This window comes from Patagioenas fasciata, chromosome 12 (genome assembly GCF_037038585.1).
Source record: "Patagioenas fasciata isolate bPatFas1 chromosome 12, bPatFas1.hap1, whole genome shotgun sequence".
Taxonomy (NCBI): domain Eukaryota; kingdom Metazoa; phylum Chordata; class Aves; order Columbiformes; family Columbidae; genus Patagioenas; species Patagioenas fasciata.
In genome coordinates this window covers 12,803,486-12,825,353 of record NC_092531.1, presented here as the reverse complement: position 1 = coordinate 12,825,353, position 21,868 = coordinate 12,803,486, and the positions used below count along the sequence as shown (strand labels likewise).

The following is a 21,868-nucleotide window of genomic DNA, read 5'->3' as shown; positions in this document are numbered from 1 at the left end:
ACTTACTCAACAAAATGTGGAGACTTGACATTGTTGATTACTTTTTCACTTAGGTGGTGATTACCAGTTATAAAGAGTGGAAGTAATCAATCCCAATTTAACAGCTGGCCCTATTGATGAAACAAAAAAAAAACAATGCAAAACTAAACAAAAGATTATACCCAAAATTCTGAAGATAAGATGTGGAAAAATACAAAATCCTGAGCAAAACACACAAAAAGTAAGCACAAGTTTGTCCAACAATGGAAATGACTGTATTTCTGTAGGAAAATGCTTAGTAACTTTTAAATTCTTCCTCTGAGATTCTCTTTTGTCATTGCCTTAAATTGTTCTGCACACCATCAATAGCCACAGCTGTTAAATTGTGAAGACGTGACAAGAAGTCTCTAGGCAAACAACTGCTCAGAGTGAGATCCTTTTCTTTGGGATAATCAGAGCTGGCTGACAAAAGGGGGCCTTACTGAATGCCCTTTCAACAATTTCTACACCAAGAAATGCAGAGAGAGAGGGAGGGGGAAGAAAGGGAGCACTGGGGGTGAGTACCACACTGCAAGAACAGAGCAGCATCTTTTGCTGCCGTACGTTGCTTTGCAAGTAGAAATCTCAATAGTTCAGGGCATATATCATAGATAGAAATTGCACCAGGTAAGAATTGAGTGCTTCTAGTCACAGCTCCCCACGGCTTCTAGCATGATACCATGTTTCCCTTCAACATTTCTCACATAGGTGAAGGTTTTATTAGCTACAGAGCACACTGCCAGTAAGACTGAGCATTCCTTTAAAAATAAGCTGGTAAAAACTTTATACATTGTAAAGTTATAGTGATGAAAACTAGTAAAAACTGTAACAGCTTTGGCCATACTAGCTAGGAGGAAAAGCCAGGGCATGAAATGCCTCAGTTTGGCATTATGCTTGACACAAATTTGAAACTGAGGTGTTGAGGAAACCCATAAAAAGCTCACTTCTCCAGTAATGTAGTTTTGGAAACATACACTGTTCATGTGCACTAAGTAAGGTTTCATACATTTTTTTTCTCCCGGCAACAATATAAAAGACCATCCTTTCATCTGTGAAGAGCTCTTACAAGTGCAGACCAGTCACCACTGAAAGAATAGGGAATGCTCTAGTGAAGGAAAAAAAAAGTAGTGATTCTGTCTTAAAAGGATGTTGACAATTTCTTCTGTAAACGTGTTGTAGGAGGTCAGGTCAAAATATGTCTAGTAGAGTTCTAGAGGAAAGTCCTACAAGAAAAAAAGTTAAGAAGAAAAATATTTCCCAGTTTTCTTGTTTTTTCAGTGTACCTCAGATAAAGAAAAAAAAAAATCTTACTGCTCTTCTTCACTCTTATCAACTGACATTGCCAGCTAAGGCATTAAATGTCCTCCTGCCTTAAATACTGGAATTTTAAATTCACCAAAGATCAGCCATGAGCATTCTTGGCTTAGAAATGGATTCTCCTCTCAGGACATTCAAATCAATTAATGAAAGCAATAGCAACAAGGCAGCCACTATAAAAACCTAAACCAAGAGCTTCCTCAAACTGCAACCACACCAGTTCTACAGCATTAAGACTTTGCTACTTCTTTTAATACAAGACCATTGCCTACCAACAGCCATTTGCCTTCCACTTCCACCTCAGCCAAAAAACACTTCTGCACCCCAGCCCTACCTTTCCGTCTCAGAATTTGTTCCTCTCTCCATTACTGCTTCAAATAATTAAAAATACCCTTGAACTGTACATGCATTTGGGAGATATCCTAATTGACAGATTTCATACAAAATGAAAACAATACTGTTAGATCACAGCTATTAATCCCTTCATTTAAGGCAAGATACTAAAATTAACTTTAAAATTTAGTAGAGAGGGAAAATATATGCCTACAGACATGTTCCATAAAGGCAGTAGTTTGATGAATACTGATTTCTGGAACAAAGTTTCAGTAGCCTTCCTCTGTCCCCACTATGTTCTTCCACCTCCACACAATTCCTCTCAGTTACACCAGTGCAATCCCACATCAGGGAACTCATTTGGGTTAAACACCATATTTTGTTTTAATTATATTATTTTAACCCAGATCAGTTCCCTGTTCATTTAGCAACACAGGCAGCTGTGCCCACACAAGGAAGGGCACAATGCAAAAGTAGGAACCAACAGCTGGAACTACTAAAGAAAACATGATTGCCACAGTACAGAATAAGTCTCAGCTGGATGCACTCTTAAGTGTAAATATTTAAAAGCAGAGCAAAAGGTGTTATTAAGATATCAAAACATAAATATTGCCAATTATTTGCATGACAGTGGGACCAGAAGCCACATCACTGCCACAGCAGGTAAGCAAAACTACACTCTTCACAAAGTATAGCCTGCTACATGTAACAGGCCCAGCATTTCACAAACTGGCGTGCAGTGTGCACACACAGCTTCCCTCCAGAAGGATGCTCCCAGAACCTTCTTTGTGCTTGTACACCCTTTCACTCCTGTGATTTGTAGAAACCTGTACACAAATATTTTGGCTTATGTTTCCTGTAATTCACAAACACTAAAATCAATTCAGCCAAGTTACAAAAGGAAAACAGGTTATCTGGGAGTGCTCCTACCCAGCTGTATATATCCTATCCAACCATCTGAAGATTTCAATTACCACTTTTTGTGAAAAGGAAATAAACAACGAGCATCCTGTCCAATCACTGTCCAAATCCCGTGTTACTTACTTCGGAACATGATCCACCTTCTCCATTTTATCTTAATACTATCTTATTGGAAGGCTGGCTTTATTTTTAGACAGAATCTTAGTTAACTGTGGATAAATAGTCATAATTTAAAAATGCACATATGCAAAAATCTCAGCTTGTTTATTTTTGGCCAATTCAAAGTTGCACCAAAAGTGCTTAGACTTTCTCCACAGTCTACATTCCTTTTATTTTTTGTTAAAAAGAGACCTCTCTTAGTAGCAGTGGCAGCAGTAAGTTGAATTTTGAGTAACTCATACTCTTCACTATGAGCATTTTACCCTCACATGTTGCCTCACAAAGCACCACACTGGAACCTCCTCCTCTCCCCCACACATCAACCAGCCTGCTTTGGAAGCAACTACAAGCATGTACTGAAACTAATATTTCTTTTTACCTAAGCAATATGTCAGCCCTACAGTTTCCTTTCAAAATAGTAGGGGGATCTCGCCGAAAAAAAGCCTTAAATTAGTCAAATTCTTTTGTGCATGGATGAACAACAGGAAAGCAAAGCCTTGGGGCCTCTGGGGAGGAACCCTGTCCCTTCAGACCTACTCTGATGTGCTCGGGAGATAAGGCTCCATAGTGACACTTAAGGAAAGGCCTGCTCACATTTGAATTTCTGCATTCCTCAAGAACAATTCATGGCAATCACTAACTTTGCAGAGGAGCTACATGAAAGCTTTGGCCAATGAATGAGGGTCATCTGCTCTTTATCACAAGGGTAAACCTCATCCTGGCCAGTTTCTAACCTTTTAACCCTGTGAATTCTTAATTTGCACATGAATAATGGAATTCTTGCTAAGAGTGCAACCTTCAGCTTCCAGTTCCTAACTTTAGAAACCAAGACCTGATCTCCTTGTGTGTTCAAATCTTACACTCTTAGACACATTAAAGTTTTTGATTTCCAAACGCAACACTAAACATTACAATTCTGAAGCAAAAGATAAGCTTACTGGCAAAAGCTCTGACCAGGCAAAGTAAAAGAACATCCTTGCACCCTGCTGCTACCAGAAACTGAAGAGAGCATTTGCTTTTCTCCCCCGAAGAAAGAATGACCATTTAATGCCTATTCTCCACCTGTTTAATATGTATAGTTCCTTCTGTACCCAGATCACAAGGTAATTTGCCTTTGCAGCAACCAACAACTACTTCTAAACAAAGCTATAAGCCTACAAAATCTCCCACAAGACTTTATTTCACTTAAAACATCTGCGAAGTTTGATCAGCTCATGATAGCAGGCATAAACATTGTTCAAAATGAGATATAAAACTAATTTTGCACTTATTTTATGGGGTTCAAAATGTAACAATACAAATTACAGCCTTATTTCACAGCTTTACAGCAAAGATGACATTCTGAAACCATTCAGATTGCAATATGACTAAAAAAGAAGAAACTGCTACCTAGGATAACTTCATGTTTGGCCACTAGTTAACCACTTAATCTCTAAGTCAACAACACCTACTGTGATCATTATGGATCCACTATCTCTTCCAGTTTTCTCCAACAGTCATTGTATTCAAAGAAGAAAAGAAAACTTTTGTCACAGTCTTACAGGGAAGGGGAAGAAAAAAAAAAAAAAACACCAACAGAAAAGTCTGCAAAACAAGAGTCTCACTCCACACCATGCCATCTATTGCTTCTCAACTCTTCCTTCGTGAAAACTTTTCATTATCAAAACCAAAACAAAATTAGACCATCCTTCTGGTGAAATAACATGCATGCTAGAAACAAACATTTATAAATGTTCAGTACTGTCTGAATAAAACCACAAGTGTATTACTATGTTGTATGACTATAGTGCTCTTTTCTATGCCAGAAGTTCTCTGATATTGAGCACAGAGCTCATCTTGCAATGTCTTAGACCTAAAAAAGCCCTGAAGTTTCCACAGTCCTACACAATTAATCCACTAGCCACTGCTTTGCTTTCTTTTTATTAACAACAACAAAATTCCTCTCCTCTTAAGACAGATTTTCTTTACTCTGTTTATTAATGGTGCTGACTCTCTGAAACTTAATGATGTGAATGTAAATGTCCACAATATTAATACTTTATTTTTCATCATTTTATCAAAAGTATCCAAGAACTGCTTGGTCTATTAATTCTGCATGTAAGATGCCATGACACAAAGTAATAACTAGCCAGTTTTCTGAAATCGAGAGTTCACAGATCAGCTTCTTACAGCATGTGAAAAACTCATCACTTATTTGGAGCCACCTCCCTCCAGGCTGGTTTTCAACTGCTCAACGCTCTAGCTCACTGAACAAGGTATTTCACGTCTTCCGGGGGTATTTTATGGACAATTTTTATAACAAGTTCAGAAGCACACCAAAAAAAACCTAACAAACGTTAACATTCAGAGATTTTGTAATGTAAGCTAATGTACCACTTGTATTAACTAGTTTCAGACTGAATTTGGTAAAACTTGCAATCTACAACTAATGTCAAGTTTCCACAGAGCTACCAGCACCACAGTTTTGTGCAGCTTACTACTAAGAACAGGGTTGAAGAGGTCAAAGGAAGCCTTTTCCTATTAGATTAAGTTAATCAGTTAAGTCCTATTACAGAGGAAACATGAGAAGACTACATAAACTGTGTACTCTCTGTGTTATACTTTCTTTGAAATGACTCTGTGCACTTTTGGAAAGCAGAAAAAATAGTGCTGTAGAAGCAGCCTACTGGCAAGGCTCTGCACTGGCATGGAAAAAGGCATAGCATTCCGTTCGTAACGCACATCCCTCGCTCAATACATTTAAAGATGCTAGGAAATCAGAAAGCAACACACACTCAGGGTCAGGCTGTTAAAGCCATAAAGGCACTTACACACAACTATTTTGTTCATCCAGTAGTAGCGAGTCACCCTAGAAACGTGAATGTCACTTCCTAGAGGAACCAAATAACAGGCCCTTACGGTTGGCTCCAGAGGACCCCGAAGCAGTTCCAAATGGGGCAGCACCCGCACCTGCTCAGCTTAACACACGTGTCAGAAAGGAAAGGGCTTGGTAATTTAACCCTCATGGTTGCCCAGAAAACCCTTCCCTCTTCCAAAGACAGCCAGCTCTGCCCTGCCCCAGGATGGCACAACACCAACATCAAGCTAGTGAACAAGGAATAATAATTGTTTAAATCAGATTCATAGATAACTCTTGTAAGGCTACATGAACAGCACTTGAGAAACAAGACCCAGGACTTCTGCAGCAGGTTGCCAGCAGGACTCTGCATCACCACCTGCTGTGGAGACCAGGGACCCACAAGAGCCACCCACACAAGGTACCACTGCCCAAGAGGTCTCAAAGGTGGCTGTGCCACTCCTGTCACTTCAGGTACCCAAAAAGAGGCCACTGCAAGTTTTGCTTATAATCTTTACACGTTTAAAGGAAAATTAAGGTTCCGCACAATTTACTTGCTCTTTGCTTTCATAATTTGCCTTTTCAGGTACACAATCAAAACGATAGATTGTTGTGTGTCATTCAGGGAACTGCTGTCACAAGCTCAAGAGCAGGTTAATGAACAATAGCAGGAACTTACTTGCTAGTGTGAGGTGGCTTTTTTGACTGAGAATGGCACCGTACTTGTTCAGAGCTAAGCACTGGTAAAATCCTTCATCAGACAGCTCTCCTTTCTTTCCTTCCACCTCACTGATATATAACGAGCCATTGGATAAAGTGTAGATCCGTTCATTTTCAGACACTTTGCCTCCATTTTTCAGCCATGTAATAGTTATAGGAGCTTCACCACGGGCCTGGCAGTCTAAAACCACCGGATCCTTCCTTGAGACAGTAACATCCTGGGGCTCCTTCACAAAAAACAGTTCACTAAAGCACCATACTCCTAAGAGAGAGAAAAAAAGATTTTTGCCTGTAAGCATAGACGTGCAAGTTACCAAGCACACCTGTGAGCTGTGAGTTACTGTGCTAAACCCACAGCATGAGGTAAAACTATCATTATTACAGGCTCCGAGGTCCCTCAGCCCTCCAAACTCAGAAAATTGAGAAAACTCTGGTACTGATTTCCAGCGGAGCAAAGCCATCGGGCTGTGCAACACCCGCGCGTTTGCTTCCCAGCTCCCAAACGCACCGTGTCAAGGAGCGGGAAACCCAGAGCGGCTCGGCTCGGGAGGCGCTGGGGGTCGGGAGGCGCTGGGGGTCGGGAGAGCCCTGCTGAGCCCGGCTGGGCGGCGGGGGCCGCCACACAGGTGCGACCGGTGCCGCACTCGAGGCGGGGCGCCCGAGCCGCTCGCTAATTTTACAAGCCTGCCAACGGAGCCGGAGCGGGGCGGGTCGTAAAAGGCTAATTTTACAAGAACTCGTTAGCGAAAGCCCCTGGCCGGCGGGCGGGGTGCGGCAAACCGCCCCTCACACACATCCCGCCGCCGGCGCCTGAGAGCCCCCGGCCCAGCTCGCGACGCCGCGAGCGCGTGGCTAATTAACGGTCACTCACCGCGCGACTGGGAGCGAAGCCCCGCGGCCCGCTCGCGCCACCTGTCGGCGGGGCGGGCACGCGGGAGCCCCTCCACGCCGCCCGCTCCGCCGCGGCACGAACAAAGCGCGCGGCCGGAGCCGGTTCCCGCTCCCGCCGGTGCCGGATAAATAAAACCACGTGCGGCGGAGCGGGGCCGGGGCGCGAGCGGACAATGGCTTTCGGGCGCGGGGCGGGCGGACTCACCTGGCAGCGGGAGTAGCAGCGCCCGCAGGAGCGCCCGCAGCAGCGCCCGGCGGCGGAGCGGCGCCATTCAGCGGGAGGCGGCTGGCATGCCCCGCCGGCCGCCGCGAGAGAGACCGGTCAGCGGGCGAGGGGAGGAGACAGGGGACGGCCGGAGCGGCCCCGGCGCGCCCGTCCCAGCCCTGCTCTCCGCATCTCGTCTCTATTGGCCTTTGGGGAGGAGAAGGGCGAGGGGCAGGGCCGGAGGGAGGGACGCCGCTGGACGGGGCGGGCTCCGGGACCGCTGCGGACAATACTCCGGGGCGGGGGGCTGCAGGACCCGCGGGCCCCGCGCACGAGGAGCGACGAGGTCCGGCGCCATCTGAGCCCGAACTCCCCCTCCCGCCCTGGGTGAACACCGACGATGCCCCGAAGACGCGGCCACTCCCAGCCGGCGGCGCCTTGGGCAACGCCGGGACCCGACAGCAGCTCCCACCGGGAGAGCCCCGAACCAGCCCGGCCCTGCCAAGCCCGGCATTTGGCGGGTAGGAGCTGCCGGCCATGCCTACCCCGGGGCGCAGGGTGCCCTGGACACCACAAACCGCAGTGCTCTCCACAGCGGCACGGCGAGCAGCTGCAAAAACGTGCACTTAGCCAGATCTGGCTTTACCAAAACTAGAGATGCCCACCCGAGCATCCACCAGTGGACCCTGCAGTGCCCAGTGCAGGTGCAGCAATGGTCGGGTTTGGGAGAACATCCCCACCCCCAGGTGAAACCTGCTTTCCTACACATGCAGACCAAGTTTTGAATATGAGGATGGGAATGGATCAGAAATGGAGTGCCATTATGTCAATGATTCTCACTGACAGCACAAATAAAACCACTTCAAGATGGCCCTGCGGGACAGGGCTCTGCCAGGGATGAGCTGCCCTTTATTTGTGTCTAGCAAGAAGCAGCCACAAGTTTGTCTGCCTTGAGCCCAAAACAGAGCTTGCCAAAGTGCAACCTGAACTGCAAACAACAGCCTATGGATAATATAATCAAAGCAAATGCTGCCACTACCATTAAACCTTCAGCTTCACCCATGATTTTGCTCCATGCTTGCAGCTACTGATTTCTAAGCTCTTTTTGGCTGTTCAGAGTTCTGGTTTCTAAAGCTACCATGGAAGAAGGCATCTTCTTACTCAGCAGATTTGCCCCCAGTTTGCATTCATTGTAAGAGCTGCTGACTTCAGTGACAGGCAAGTTTTTACTGCTTTTTGTTCCTGCCAGCACCACAGAGCTCACAAAGCCAGGAGCTGGCAGCCAAACTAGGTCTCTTCTGCTGCATCATCATCAGGATTGGCTACAATCTCAGTCGGTGACCCCTCCGAAAGCCTTCCTTACTTGTCAAAAACACACAATCAGAAGAATTCAGCTTGTTCGATCTTAGCACAAGTTTTTGGGAAAACTAGGAAAGATTTGCTTTGCCTGCAAATCAGTTACCCAAAAGGCATCCAGGCAGTTTCACGGTCACTTTGCAGAGCAGAACTGCATATGCACCACTTTGGTGTCCAAAGCAGAGTGAATACAGAAACAGGGTCCACTTGTCTCAGTATTTTTGAATTTTCCATAGTATTTTACTTTATCCAGTCACAAAAGTATGAACTATGGAAAAAAAGTATCACAATAAGTTTTGTTTGGATTATTTTTAATATTAATGATTAAACATTCTTTCTTTCTTGTGTCAAACTCACAACTTGCAACTATAGCTCATGCTGGTACTGTAGTGTCTCCTGCTAAACTCTCCTTCTCAGAGTGACCTGAATCTGAGATTTCCTAGATGACCTCAGCACCTCTAGAAGACAAACACACCAATGGGGAATGCATTATTCAGTAACATTTCTATGCCATCTGCTTGGGTCAGTCGGTGCAGAGACTGAACCTATCCCTGGTTAGACGAAACGTTATTTCCCTGCAGCCATTTGCTCTGCGCAGCAGGGTGCTGCTTCCGAGCGGCACGAGCGGGTGGCTGTGCCGGCCGTACTGCCCAGCACTGGACACTACCCCCCTCAGCCCAGGAGGGACACCTCCTTGCCCAGTTCACCAGCCCTTTTTGAAGCAGGAGGTGGTCCCGGTGCACCGAGGGACCAAAAAAAGTCAACAGAGAGCGAGCGAGCAAGTTGCAGTCCTACTCGTGGGCTGGTTTGCATTAGCTGTGTCGTCTGTGCTCACTGCTGTATTCTGCTGTGGCAGGGAAACGGCTTTACCGTCTCCCTGGACTACACTGTGCCAGCAGGAGGTTTTGACTCATGAGGTCAAATGCAGTATTTGTCTTAAATGGCTAAACGAAGAACAGTGCTTCCCACTGGAGTGCTCCTTGTGCCTGGGTATGGGCAGCTGCAAACACCAGTATTTCCATTTCCACATTTCTGTTGAGCAAAACAAATAGTAAATTCCTTACTAGAATTAAGCAGTCCTATAACTAGATGAGCATAAACTCTCCCTCCTTAATTCATCAGAAGTCATTATTTCAACACATTTTCCAGTAATTAACTGGATTAGAGAGAGTGCAGATTTGCGATAATGTATCTAAATTCATACTTCACTGCAAGCTGATAAACCCATTGAACCACAGTTTAAAGGCGCTGCCCACCATAACTTTGTCAAATACACCATGTTAGTAAATACAGAGCCAATAAACACAATTACCTACTTGACTAACCATCTCACAGAACCATTATCTTGAGAAAGCCAGAACAGCAGTCCAGGGTAAGTACAAAATATTGCCAGCCAGCATAAACAAAGCTGTGGCTACTTTGCTGCAGGGCAGCAATTTTTCTTTTGTCACCAACAAAGACTTTTTTGCTTAACTCAGTCTGTAGTTTTGGTGTATGTTGGAAACTATGGAAGCTTTACCAGTTTTTGTGGTTCTTTTCAGACCCATATAAACTCTTTTCTATGTTTTCTCTTAGATTTTGAGGTCTACAAACAAGCTGCGCACACCTTTCAATTAAATAATAACTCAATACTTCAGCAGTCAGCCCCTCAGTGCCTTAAACCACAAGTCAGTAGTAAGAGCTCTCTTTGAAGTGCTACCAACAGCTGGAATAACAGCATGCTGTCCAGGCTGCTGTCTCTAAATAACCTGATTTACCTTATGCTGCATTTCAGCCTCAGTCTCAGCCCTGGCAAACCCAGTTTGTATGTTTCATGAAAAGAAAGACTTTAAAAATCAGATTGACAATGCAGCATTTTGATCCCATTATGAACCAGCAAGGAGAGAGAGGAACTTTCCAAAGGTGAATGAAGTCTCGTGACAATGATGTTTATACACTTTTCTGAGGTGTTACCAACATCTCTAGACAGGGAATAGGCAGGACTCGGGAAAAAGAAAGGAGCTGAAAATTCACCTGTAAGTGAAGCTTCCCAGGGTGAACTCTACATTTATGAGATTTCTGCAGCCACAAGCCCAGGTGGAGAACGTGGTTTCTTTCCAGGTTAGAATAAGATTTTTTGTGTGTGTGTTAGACCATTTGATTTTCTTCTAGTTTAAACCAGAAATAATTCAGTTCGGTCTGTGTTCATTTTTGCACTGAGCTTTTTAGCTCTACCTGAGAAAAAGAATGGCACCACATTAGCTCTCTCGTCCCTGTGGTCTGCGAAAAGCCATCACCGCAGCACAGGTGGTATTTGGCATGGCCACAAACTGCCCAAGCAGGATGCCCACATGCTGCCACGTCTCACGTGACCCAACAAGTTCGGAGCTGGGAAAGTGGCTTTGCCCCCATGATCCATTCCCCCGATTTAGCTTTGCACAGCTGTACTCTAACACCACAACATTGTGGGACAGAAAAGGATAGGGATGAGTACCTGTGGGTGGGGAAACAGGAGAGGTGCAGAGAGAGTTGCTTACAGCAATTTAAGTGTCCTCATTGCCACATGTGCAATCACAACACTATCTTTAATTAGCGGCAGCATATAAGAGATGGTAGTAGGGTCCTGGAGCCCAAATCTGTTTTCAAACCAACATACAATCATCATCCCAGTCCCCCCACTGTTCTCAGCCCCACAGGCTCAACCTGGACCTGCTGCCAGTGCCAGGTCCCAGCTTATCCTCCACCTCTGCTGGCAGGTCACTGCAGGCATGAGGAAAACTTTAGCTACAGGCACTCAGTGCAGAGGAGAGGGCACAATCACCATGGGCAGCTTAGCATGGCTGTGGCAGTATTGGAGCTGCGGTCATTTTTCAGGGCAGGCTGAGAGCAGTGGTAATTGCCGGAACCCTATTAACTGCAGGGGAATTACGGCAATTTGCACCGGCTCAGCTCTGCCTTCAGCCAGCGGAGTCCTCAAAACCCAGCGAAGGGGCTGCCACGTCGCTGCACTCCTGGCAGGGTGTTATTAACCCTTCTGCTCAGGGAAGCCCCTTTTTTCTTTACAATTCTTGCTCTGTTTTTGATCTGGTGTCACTGTAGGCATGTTTGGACACTTTCTTGTTGCTCATGCCAAACTCCCGACCCAATTACAACTGTATTCACAGATTTACAATATGTTAAGCTAACTCTAATAAGACCCACCATACACATTTGGTCACTTAGTGGATTCTTGCTTCATTTTGAACCTGTGTACAGCTACCACCTCCACTGCTTTCTCAAAGGAGATTCACTCCTTCCATGAGCAGATGGGCAAACACACCTTGGGCTGAGCCCTTGGGATGCTAATGAACTTTCTCTCCAGGGAGCCTTCCTGCACAGGGAAAGCACACTTCTCTGACAAAAGGATTTTAACACAGATCTCGTTTGGTTATAAACCAACAAACACTGAAGTGGAAGGAGTACCATTGTTTGCCATACTATCTTTTTTTTTTCTTTCCAGCCACCTTCCACAGTAGTGCTCCCCTAGCACAAAGCAGTGGGTGCACCTCAGCTGGGCTGTTCCGCAGTGCCCCAGAGGCAGCTTCTGCACATTTACAGCCACTTCTGAAGGCTCATCACACCAGAATGAAGAGGGACCCTGCCAAGAATTTCAGCATGAGAAAGAGGACATCCCAGCATCCTCCCCTGCTGCTAGAGGCAACCGCAGGCAGTTGGGAGGAGTAACCTCACAGGGATCTGGCACAGCTGGAAGGTGTGAAAAACACCTAAGTATTTTTGGTCAGTCACTGCTGTTTCCTAGATGCAAGCCATCAGGTCTTCTTGGTACTTTTAAGAAACCACACAACTGTGGCTACAGAGAGCACACACCTGAGAACATATCTGATCCCAGATGCACTCTTGCCCTTCCATGCAGTGTGTAGCTTCAGTGTGGAACTTGGGTTTACCACAGCTCTGTGCTCTCTCTTCTCACCCTCATGCCACAGCTGATGCTCCTCTGCCTGCAGTGAGCTCCTCCGGACACCTAACCTGCCAGAAGACTCTTCCTTTTTTTCAGTACAGCTTGTTTTCTCTGCTTTATCTCCTTAACCTGGCTCTTTATAGTGTAAAATGAATGGTGAAACACCAAGGGTTGCAACATGCAGCTGAAGGTATGGCAACAGGCCGGGACAGTGGCTGCCGTGAGTCATATCAGCTGAACCACCATGAACATTCCCCCGGCCAGGGCAGCCTGCATGCCTCTGCAGTGCCACCTTGGGCTCTTGCATGAGGTGCTGAGCACCATTTACTTTCTCTGAGCTCAGGGATGCTCCGCTCTCCTGGGAGGTAAGCCCTCAGGCCTCAGCTGGCTTGAGACCAAAATGACAGCAGACAGGTAGCTGCAGCTGGAATCTCTGCACTGAAACACATGGAATAATTTCATCAAGAATTTATGCATATGTGGAAATCACAGCAAGGATCAGGAATGGCCAGCAGGTGGAGAAGAGCTGCTCCACAAACTGCATTTGCAATGTATATTTTTTTTAATTGGCTCAGTACAGTCCCCTCTCTCAATCCTTGCCCCAGTAAGAAATCAAAACAATACCCTGGAAATGCAGCGGTACTGTACTTTGATGTTATCTTCCATAAATCAAAGTGTTAATACACTGGGTCGATACAATAAATATCAAGCCAGGAATAACTGAACAGAAAGAAAATATCTCCTAGGTTACCACTTTCTGTGTTTGAACCTTCAAAGGAATCTCTCAAACCTTCCAGACAGAGGCAGCTTTTTGTTAGTGTCTTTCTTGCTTATCATGACCCACTGTTCTGCAGCTATTTGTTTAGCAACAGACGTGAAATACGGTCTCCTTTCATCCTGTATAAGTTACCTTCATTCTGCTGTTACAACAGGAAATACGCAAATCATTTCTGCTGCTTTTCCTCTATATGTTTGCAATCAGGAAACAATTACTGGAAATAAAATAAACTAAAAACAAGGCAAGTCAGAGGCTGACTAGCAGTTGGACATACTGCTGAATATACCATGCTACAGATAGCTATTTATTTTTGCTGTGAAGTATTGCAGCCTTTTCCTTTGTCTTTGCATTCTCAGCTTGTTAACAATGCAGTCTCTCCTCTTATCTACAATTTATCCCAAGGAACTACTAAAAAGAAGGACTGGAGGAGGCTTCCTGCTGCTCTTGTCCTATTTCATCTCACAGAGACATAAGGAATTGCTGGTCAGGGAAAGGCCACTTGGCCAAAGCAGCCTGTGCCCTATAGGTTTATCTCCCCACTGCCAGCGCAGATCCCTCCAGTGTGCTGCCCTGTCACGGGAGAGCGATCGCCCCTCAGGAGTGTGAAGATAAACAGATTTGAAGCCTTCAAGGCATGTTCCAGCACCTCCTCCCCCTCACATGCACCCAGGCTTGTCCTGCAAACGCCCCCGCACACAGCACGGCTTTGTGTATGGATACAGAGATGTTTGAAGGGCCATGTGAAGCTGTGACTTGCACCAGAACAGCTTTACCAAGAATTTGGGCTGAACCGCTAAAGGCAACACCCCGGTGCAAGGAGTGAGCCAAGGGGGGTGCGAACTGAGGGAGAGCCAAAAGCTGGGCAGCACAGGGACAATTTCTTTTGATGCCAAAATTAGTGCCTCCATCAGTGGCAGTTGCTGGGATTTTATCTCAGCTTGGCTGCAGGAGTCACTTGTGAGCCCATGGGGATTTCTCATGCTTTAGAGGCTCTGGAAGAGCTGAAGGCAGGAGACATGGCGGGATCACAGTGCCCTGCACAGCCCAGGGGACTGAGGGGAGCAGAGCAGCTCACCCCAATACCTCTTTCCCCCACACTGTTCCTACCTGGGCACTGTCCCAGCTCAGCAGGAGGAGCTCAGATGCTCTGCTGGAAGCACATCCACAGGCACCCTCAGGTTCTTTGATGCAGTTCGGCGCTTTGCAAGGGTCAGTGCCTACATTGGGTTGGCACAGGAGCTTGCGTGGCCAAGTGAGGAATCAAATCAGAGTACTCATCCTGACGGAAATAACTTGGTGGGAGAAATACAGGTATTTTTTTCTGGAATCAAGTCCCTGGCTGAGTTTATTATGTAGCATACACAGATATGCCTACATAACACATCAAGGGAGCAAGCAGCAGTTAAGGCTGCTAGTAGCATAACTTGGTTTCAGCTGTGCTGTTGCCCAGTATTTAATTATTACACCAGGACTGTTTGCTAAATGCTAAATAACATTTTGCTCTCATTTATGTTCAGATACCTCTAGAAGGTCACTGTGGCCAAACACTGGTACATGACAGAAATTGTATTTGGCAAATAATACAGATGTGGAATACATACCATGTGCATGCCAAAATGTTCATCCTAAACAACTAGGAAAAAAGTGTGTGAGGTGAGGCAGGGAAGTTTTATGACAAGTTACAGAGTTAAACTGGCCTAATATGCTCAGTCAAGGACCAGGCCAGTGCAAGTCACTGACTGGAAATCCCATCTAGAGCGCTTGTGGCCATGGGGGTGTCCCGTTCAGCATCAGCAAGCTGTTGCAGCATGGGAGGCATGATGCCTTAGACTAGGGAAAAGAAAACCTTCAACATGCAGAGAGCAGTTCAAATCCTCCTCCAACTATTTAAACTCCTGTTGGCTTCAGGAGGAGCAGAGGCAGACAAATGCCTTTTCCAAGGCATCCTGAGCAAGCTGCAGCCCCTCCCTGTTCACCCCTCCAAAGTGGGACACCCCAATTTGCATCTCGCAGCTCAGCTCCCCATCACATCCTGTCCTGCTGCAGCCGCAGCTCCGTCTGCAGCCCAGACCAGCCCATCTGCCTGCTCAGTCTTCACCTTAGACACAGCGTAATTAGGATTAATTTATTTCTACAGTGAGAGATCAACTGATCCAGCCTGTTTGCACCTTAAGAGACAATTAAATAGCTAGATTTTTTCCAGTACAAAAGAAGTATTTACCCGACTAAAATGTTGGTCACTTTCCTAACCCAGGTTTATGTATGTGGGCAAAAAATTTCGACTTCACCTCTTATCTTTAAAAAAATATAGATGTTTATATAAGTGAAAATTTGATCTTATAATGCTTTACAGTCAGACTTTGAATTCTCAGTGTGGAGAAGAGTAAAAATGAATTATTTTGAAAAAATGTATTTTTTTTAGTTACATGTTAATAGAGTCCAACTATATTCTTGCCTTGGATAAAGCGGCAGCTCTTCTGTTTTGATGGCTAACTTTTCATGATGCTAAGAGATGAGAAGTAACATTCTGATAGAGTGCAGACAATTTTTTTACTAACCTGTGAAGTAATTATTCTGTGAATCTTCAGTACAGGATCTGTGTGCTTGTTTAATACTTTTTGCACAGGATGCCTGGAATTATTTTACTAAGACTCAGCATATGAATGAACAGCTTCTCAGTTCCCTGGGATTTGGTCCATTTTTTGTAAGCCTACATAGAAAGGAAGGCATTTATTTAAAACTCTGCATTACAGCAATCAATAGTGCATGAACAACTAATTAGGAATAAATCTATTAAGGACAGATAACTAATTGCTGGGCAGCAATTAATAGAATGAGCGGACTCATAACTCCACCGAACATTTTCTGCAACTGAATTTATTATATAATGTATCATAACTAGAAAATAATGTGTCATAGTTATTCAAATAAAATACATTCACAGAAACCACAGCTTCAGCTAAAGAGTAATTTCTAAGGTCTTCTATATCGCAACCACCTATAAACTCTCTAATCCGGGAAAAAAGAAGCAAGCAGGTTTTCAGGACAAAGGGATGGCGTGGCATGGCGAGGGCAACCTCTACTAAAGTGGCATAGTTTGTCATATCTGACAACCCACTCAAGAAAGTTATCACTAGTTAAGGGCCTGACCCTGCATTCCCTAAGTAGACAAAAATCCCTTTGAAGTCAATGAAGCATCCTGCTCAGATAGCTATATCAGGATTTGGCAATTAATGAAAACTTTTAATTTCTTAAGTAGATTATAAAAGGTTTTCCCTGAAAAACAACTATTACATGTTACTCACAGCAATTCCTCAGCAGTGCAGTTTTGTTTCTGGCAGCTCTTGTAGCACAGTAATTGTTTCTCACTAACTAGGAATTACCAAAAGTCAGAACCACATTGTTTTCTATTTGCATTGATCTGTCTTAAGTGTTCTTCTGGAGCTGATGTCGAGTTGAAGGTTTTGACAGCTTCGCATTCAAAAGGTCAGTAAGCAGTCCTCAGGGCAATTTGATTTAAACCTTTAGCATTTCACATACTCCCAAGCAGCAGTGCATAGTAGGACATGTGTGCTCACAGCCTCCAAAAGGTCATACTTCCCAGCCCTCAAAACAAAACCCGAGTCAGAAATATTTCAGCTTGTAGAAAATATCAGGAAAAAAATACAAGACAATTATGAAAACATTTTCCATTAAATTAAACTCAAAAGAGCTTAAGAAAAACAAATTGTGATGTATGTTTTTAGAGTGTGGTCTATTTCAACAGAAAGTTTTACTTTCTGCCACATTTAGGAAGGCTGCCTTATCTGTCTTTCCTCCAGAGGCAAGCTCGTTACTTAATGTCTGTTCAGGTTTCCCAAGCTGCTCTGCCTCCCGCCTCCCTGAAATCCCAAGCCTCTCTCTGGGATGAAAACCTGAAACCTACAATGCAGAATTTGTTTGAAGTCTCATTAAGCAAGAAACCTCAAATTAAGGACAGCTCAGCAAAACAAAACATTTTTCTACAGAGTCACGTGGATGTAAACCAAGCATTACATGGAAGTTCTCCCTCATTATCCCCTTTGCAAGCTGTTTGTATTCTGATTAGCGTGCTAATGATATATGTTCCACATAGAAAAAGCAATTAAGTCTCCACTTCAAAGAAAAACGATTTAGTCTGAGAGTACCAAAGCTTGTGCTTGCATCTCCTACTGATTTTGTGATGCTGCAGAGCAAAACAGCAGCTGTTAAATGCTTAATTTCTGTTTATAACAATGGAAGATGGTAGGTGTTTGTTACCTTTTAAATGTATAGATGTTTCAATAAGGCGCTTCTATGGCACCAGAGGTATGGATTCTTGGTGGTGATTGTGGTCTAACTTCAGATAAATAAGTGACCTACTCTTAGTTCACATCATAAGAACTGCACATTGATTCTTTACAGAAATCATTCATTAAAAAAGAGAGATAGTAAAATTAAAAAGCTTCCCTAAAAAAAGCAGAATCTCATTTAAAGAAAATAGTTTGATAAGACCCTATGTGTAGAACCTCAGCACCACAACAAACTAATTAAAAAGAAACAGAAAGAACAACTCAAATGAACAGAGAGCATGAAGAACAGCAGACAGAAGAGCCTGGTCTCCTAACAGTTAACATTCTTTCTGACCACACAAGAAATGAGTAAAACGAAAACAGTATTTTAAACTACATATATTCAGTTTTAATTACTTCATATGTCTTTTAGTATGTTATCATCCTAACTATGTAATTCCCACTGCAGGGAATTGATAAAAATATAATGTATTTGTTAAAGTTGCACTGAAAAAAAGTACACAAGAAAAAAAGTAATCTGTGCTGATCCAGGACACATTTCACACTGACGATGCCAGCAGCAGCTGCGGGTTTCAGTGAGACACGCACATTTTTGTAAAGACACCATCAATTAGTGAAATAGCAACTGCACTACGGATTTACAAAACAAATCAAAGGCCAAGGCACTAGGTAGCTTGCAAAGTTTATGTATGAAACAATGAGGTTAAAGAGGGAAAAGTAGGATAGAGAAGCAAAATTAGTAGCCTGCAATCAAATATTTTCCCTAGGTTTGATGCATAAGTACTCCACCCTGTCTCTAGTAAAAATAATTTAATATGCTACAAATGTGATTTATTAATAGAAATTTAAAAAAATTAAGTCCTGTCCTTCGAGCAGCATAAATGAAGCCTCAGAGGCACTTAGAGGAAATTATTGATTTAGCTTCCTACTAACTCACAGCTCTGCCTCATGATGCAACAAGAATGCTGAAGAATCACCTGTACCACCTTGAGAAGTGAGAGATCTGAGACAAGTAACACCCAGCCCAAAAACCTGCCAGTTGGTAGAATCGAATCTTGAAGGAAAACAAAAAAAACCCAACAAAACAACAACAAACAAAACAACACTGCCCCAAACCTCCAAATTATTGTCAAATGCTGCTTTTGCATTCCTAAAATCTCATTTCTGTAACACCAGCCTGCAGAGCATTTCCACATACATAATAACCTTTGGAGTAACTGAGAAATTTTAGAGAAAGACAATTTTGGACCAAAACCCTTTAAGTCAATATAAATCAAATTATTGACATCAGCTGAAAAATCTAAGAAAACCTCATCCGCAGCAGTCTAAGTAGACCTTTGAATTATAAACAGTTTATACTGCAAGCCTTTGTTGAGGTTGAACTATACACTTTATGGATTTTAGGTCGAATAAATTCACTGCTTCAACAGCATCGTATTTATTCATTCAGAAACAAAACACCATTTGTCACGTAATGGTAATAACTGATACACGAATAAATGTCACCACCATCCCCATTAAACGTGAAACAGAAGATGGTTTGACTTCACCAGGAAAGTTCAGCCCCTGACAGATTTCCAAAGAGGTTCCAGGCTGTCCTCGGGTGCTCTGACCCCGCCTCGTGGGGCGGCTGCTGCCCCAGCCAGCCCGGGTGTCCCCCCGCTGTCGCTCGGGGGTCCCACGCGGAGCCGGAAGGGAGGGCCACCACCCCCCCACCTCCCCCCCCCCCACTCCACCCCCCCCCCCCCCCACCTCCCCCCCCCCCCCCCCCCCCCGCCTCATCAGCGCCACCTGGCGGCCAAAGCGGCGCCTCGAGCCGCTGCAAGTGCTGGAAGGAAAATGGTCAAATCCGGGGCAGATACCCAGTCGTATTTTCTCAGGTTCTACAAAAGCCGGTTTGAATCAGTGCTCACCCGCAAAAGCCATAATCAATAGCAGGGAAGTGTTTTGCTTTCAGGCTTGGAGCAGCCCAGAAAACACTGCCAAAGGCATCCATGGATTTTCAGTGCAGTGTTTCTAAAGCTGAAAAAAGTGAAACCATTCCTGTTGCAACCACCTCCCTCATGTTATGGTCCAGTCCTTGCTCTAGAATTAGCATCTTGCTCAAGTCTCTTCTAAAAAACCCAGTTTCTTCACAGATCTATGCTTTTTAGCCAGTTCCGCACAAAATCTCTTACCAAGTGTCTCTTACCTACACATTCTGTTTTTCCAGCAGATAGGTACATTTAGCTCTTACCTACCTGGGAATTTTTTTCTGCCTTACCCCTCATCTGGTACTGCCAGATGTTAAGAGTAATGAAATTACACTGTAAAAGAGATGGAAGCAGCTGTTTGCTCTCATCTGCAGCTGGCACACTGAGCCCTATTAGGAACCGTGTTTATGCTGAAGAAAACAGTAAGTGTTCATAGCAGCATCTTTGGACTTGTCCTTCAAAATCTAAGCATATATGATTAGGGAACACAGCACAGTGACATGCAGAAGATACAAGTACCAAGGGACATGCAGCAGATCCAGGAGAGCATATCCTTGGTTGGCCAAGCCAGCACCCTTGTTCAGGTGCTCATAATGCCCCTCAGAAGCCTCCCAGATTGCAACTCCTCATGTTGCCTTCCCGCAGATGTCAGGGAGTTTAGTCTCCTGTAAAAGCCAGAGTTTGCAATCTTGGTATTCCTTCAGATGCTTCAAAGACCACTCTGCTCACTTTCTCACAAACAGGTGGTCCAGGACAAGTCCTCACCAAGATGCATTTCCCATGCTGGTGTCTCCCCCAACCCACACCTACAAAGCTCTGTACCAGCCTGTCACCCCTTCCACAGATCTCCCTGCATCTCAGTGGCTCCAGCTATACAAGCCATGTTTCTTGCTCCTCCTGGTCTTTTCCCAACCGCCTACAAGTGTGTTCTGGCACATAGGTGGGTCCTGTTCAGCCTGTGGCATCCTCAGCAAGGGCTGCCTCACTCCCTGCCCCAGTACTGAGCACCACTGACCTCTCTTCTCTCGCTTAGCCACAAGCTGTTATCACCATTCCTGAAAAAAACTAGTTTAAAGCCCACAGGAGGAACTCTCCGCACTCTATCACTCAAATTCTTGGTGTGAAAGCTTGTTTCAGGCCCATCTAGTTCTGAACCCTCCCCCTTAATGCAAATTTTTCTTTTCTTCATCTATTACAGCACCATAGCAATTTTGTAAATTCATACCCAAGGGTGGAAAAGCAGCCTTTCTTCTGATGTCAGAAGTCACAAGCTTCCAGCTTCATGGATATTGGGAATCTCCATCCACCATCTGCCCAAGTAGGACCTCCAGCTGACCCTTCTTAGTCCCACTGCATGGTTTGGTCTTTTGCCTCAACAAGGTCTCTGCACAGACCCTTATAATCTCTCGCTGCTCATCCTCCCCAATGGCACAAGGCTTCTTCACTTCTCCCATAGCTCTTTCATGGGGTAACTCAGTGCCTTGCCCACAGCAGAGCTCCTGCAGGCAAGGTCAGCTCTGCCTCAGCTCTCAGGAGAGGCACCAGTACTCCCTGCAGCTCAGGACCTGGCAGCTGAACCCTTCTCCAGGAGCTTCCAGCACATGCCAGGGCTGCTTCCCCCAGCTGGCACTAGGGACCAAGCCTGGTGGTGCATCCCCATCACTGCTGGGTAGTCTATGCTGCCTGCAGCAGAGTTTTGGGGCCCCGTTCGCATCCCTGCTACACTCACCACTGCTGTCTGTTGGCTGCGCACCTGCCGACCAGCTGAGAAGGGTGCTCCTAGAGCAGGAGAGGAGCCCTGCCCGCCCTCAGCCGTTGTCAGCTGGCATTTCTGTGGGGCCTCCACCTTCACCTGTCTGCTGCGTAGCGTTTCTAGGCTGGCCATACAGCAACCTAGAGGTTTTATAAAAACATGGTCTTAAATTTTCAAAGACTGCACACCTTGGGAGCAGAACACGAGGAAACAGCACCGCTGCACCCCAACACCTCTACAAAAGTAGCAGCATATTTTGGTAGGCGGAACTGCCACCCCACTCTACATAGAAGTACTAAAATGACTGAATTCTTGCTATTTCAAGACTACACATTTGCACCAAAAAGAACCAAGTTACAAC

The 21,868-nt window shown here is 44.9% G+C and overlaps 1 protein-coding gene across 1 annotated transcript in view; it reads right to left on the bottom strand.

Annotated features, from left to right (window-relative positions):
• PRTG (protogenin) overlaps positions 1-7,491 on the bottom strand; it is an 85,773-nt gene extending 78,282 nt beyond the window's left edge. The window contains exons 1-2 of the mRNA XM_065847692.2: positions 7,401-7,491; positions 6,264-6,566 (exon numbers count right to left, since the gene is read on the bottom strand). Of these exons, the coding sequence (XP_065703764.2) occupies positions 6,264-6,566; positions 7,401-7,467 (370 nt within the window). The 5' untranslated portion in view covers positions 7,468-7,491. The remainder of the gene's footprint in view (positions 1-6,263; positions 6,567-7,400) is intronic.
• Between the last annotated feature and the right edge of the window lie 14,377 nt (positions 7,492-21,868).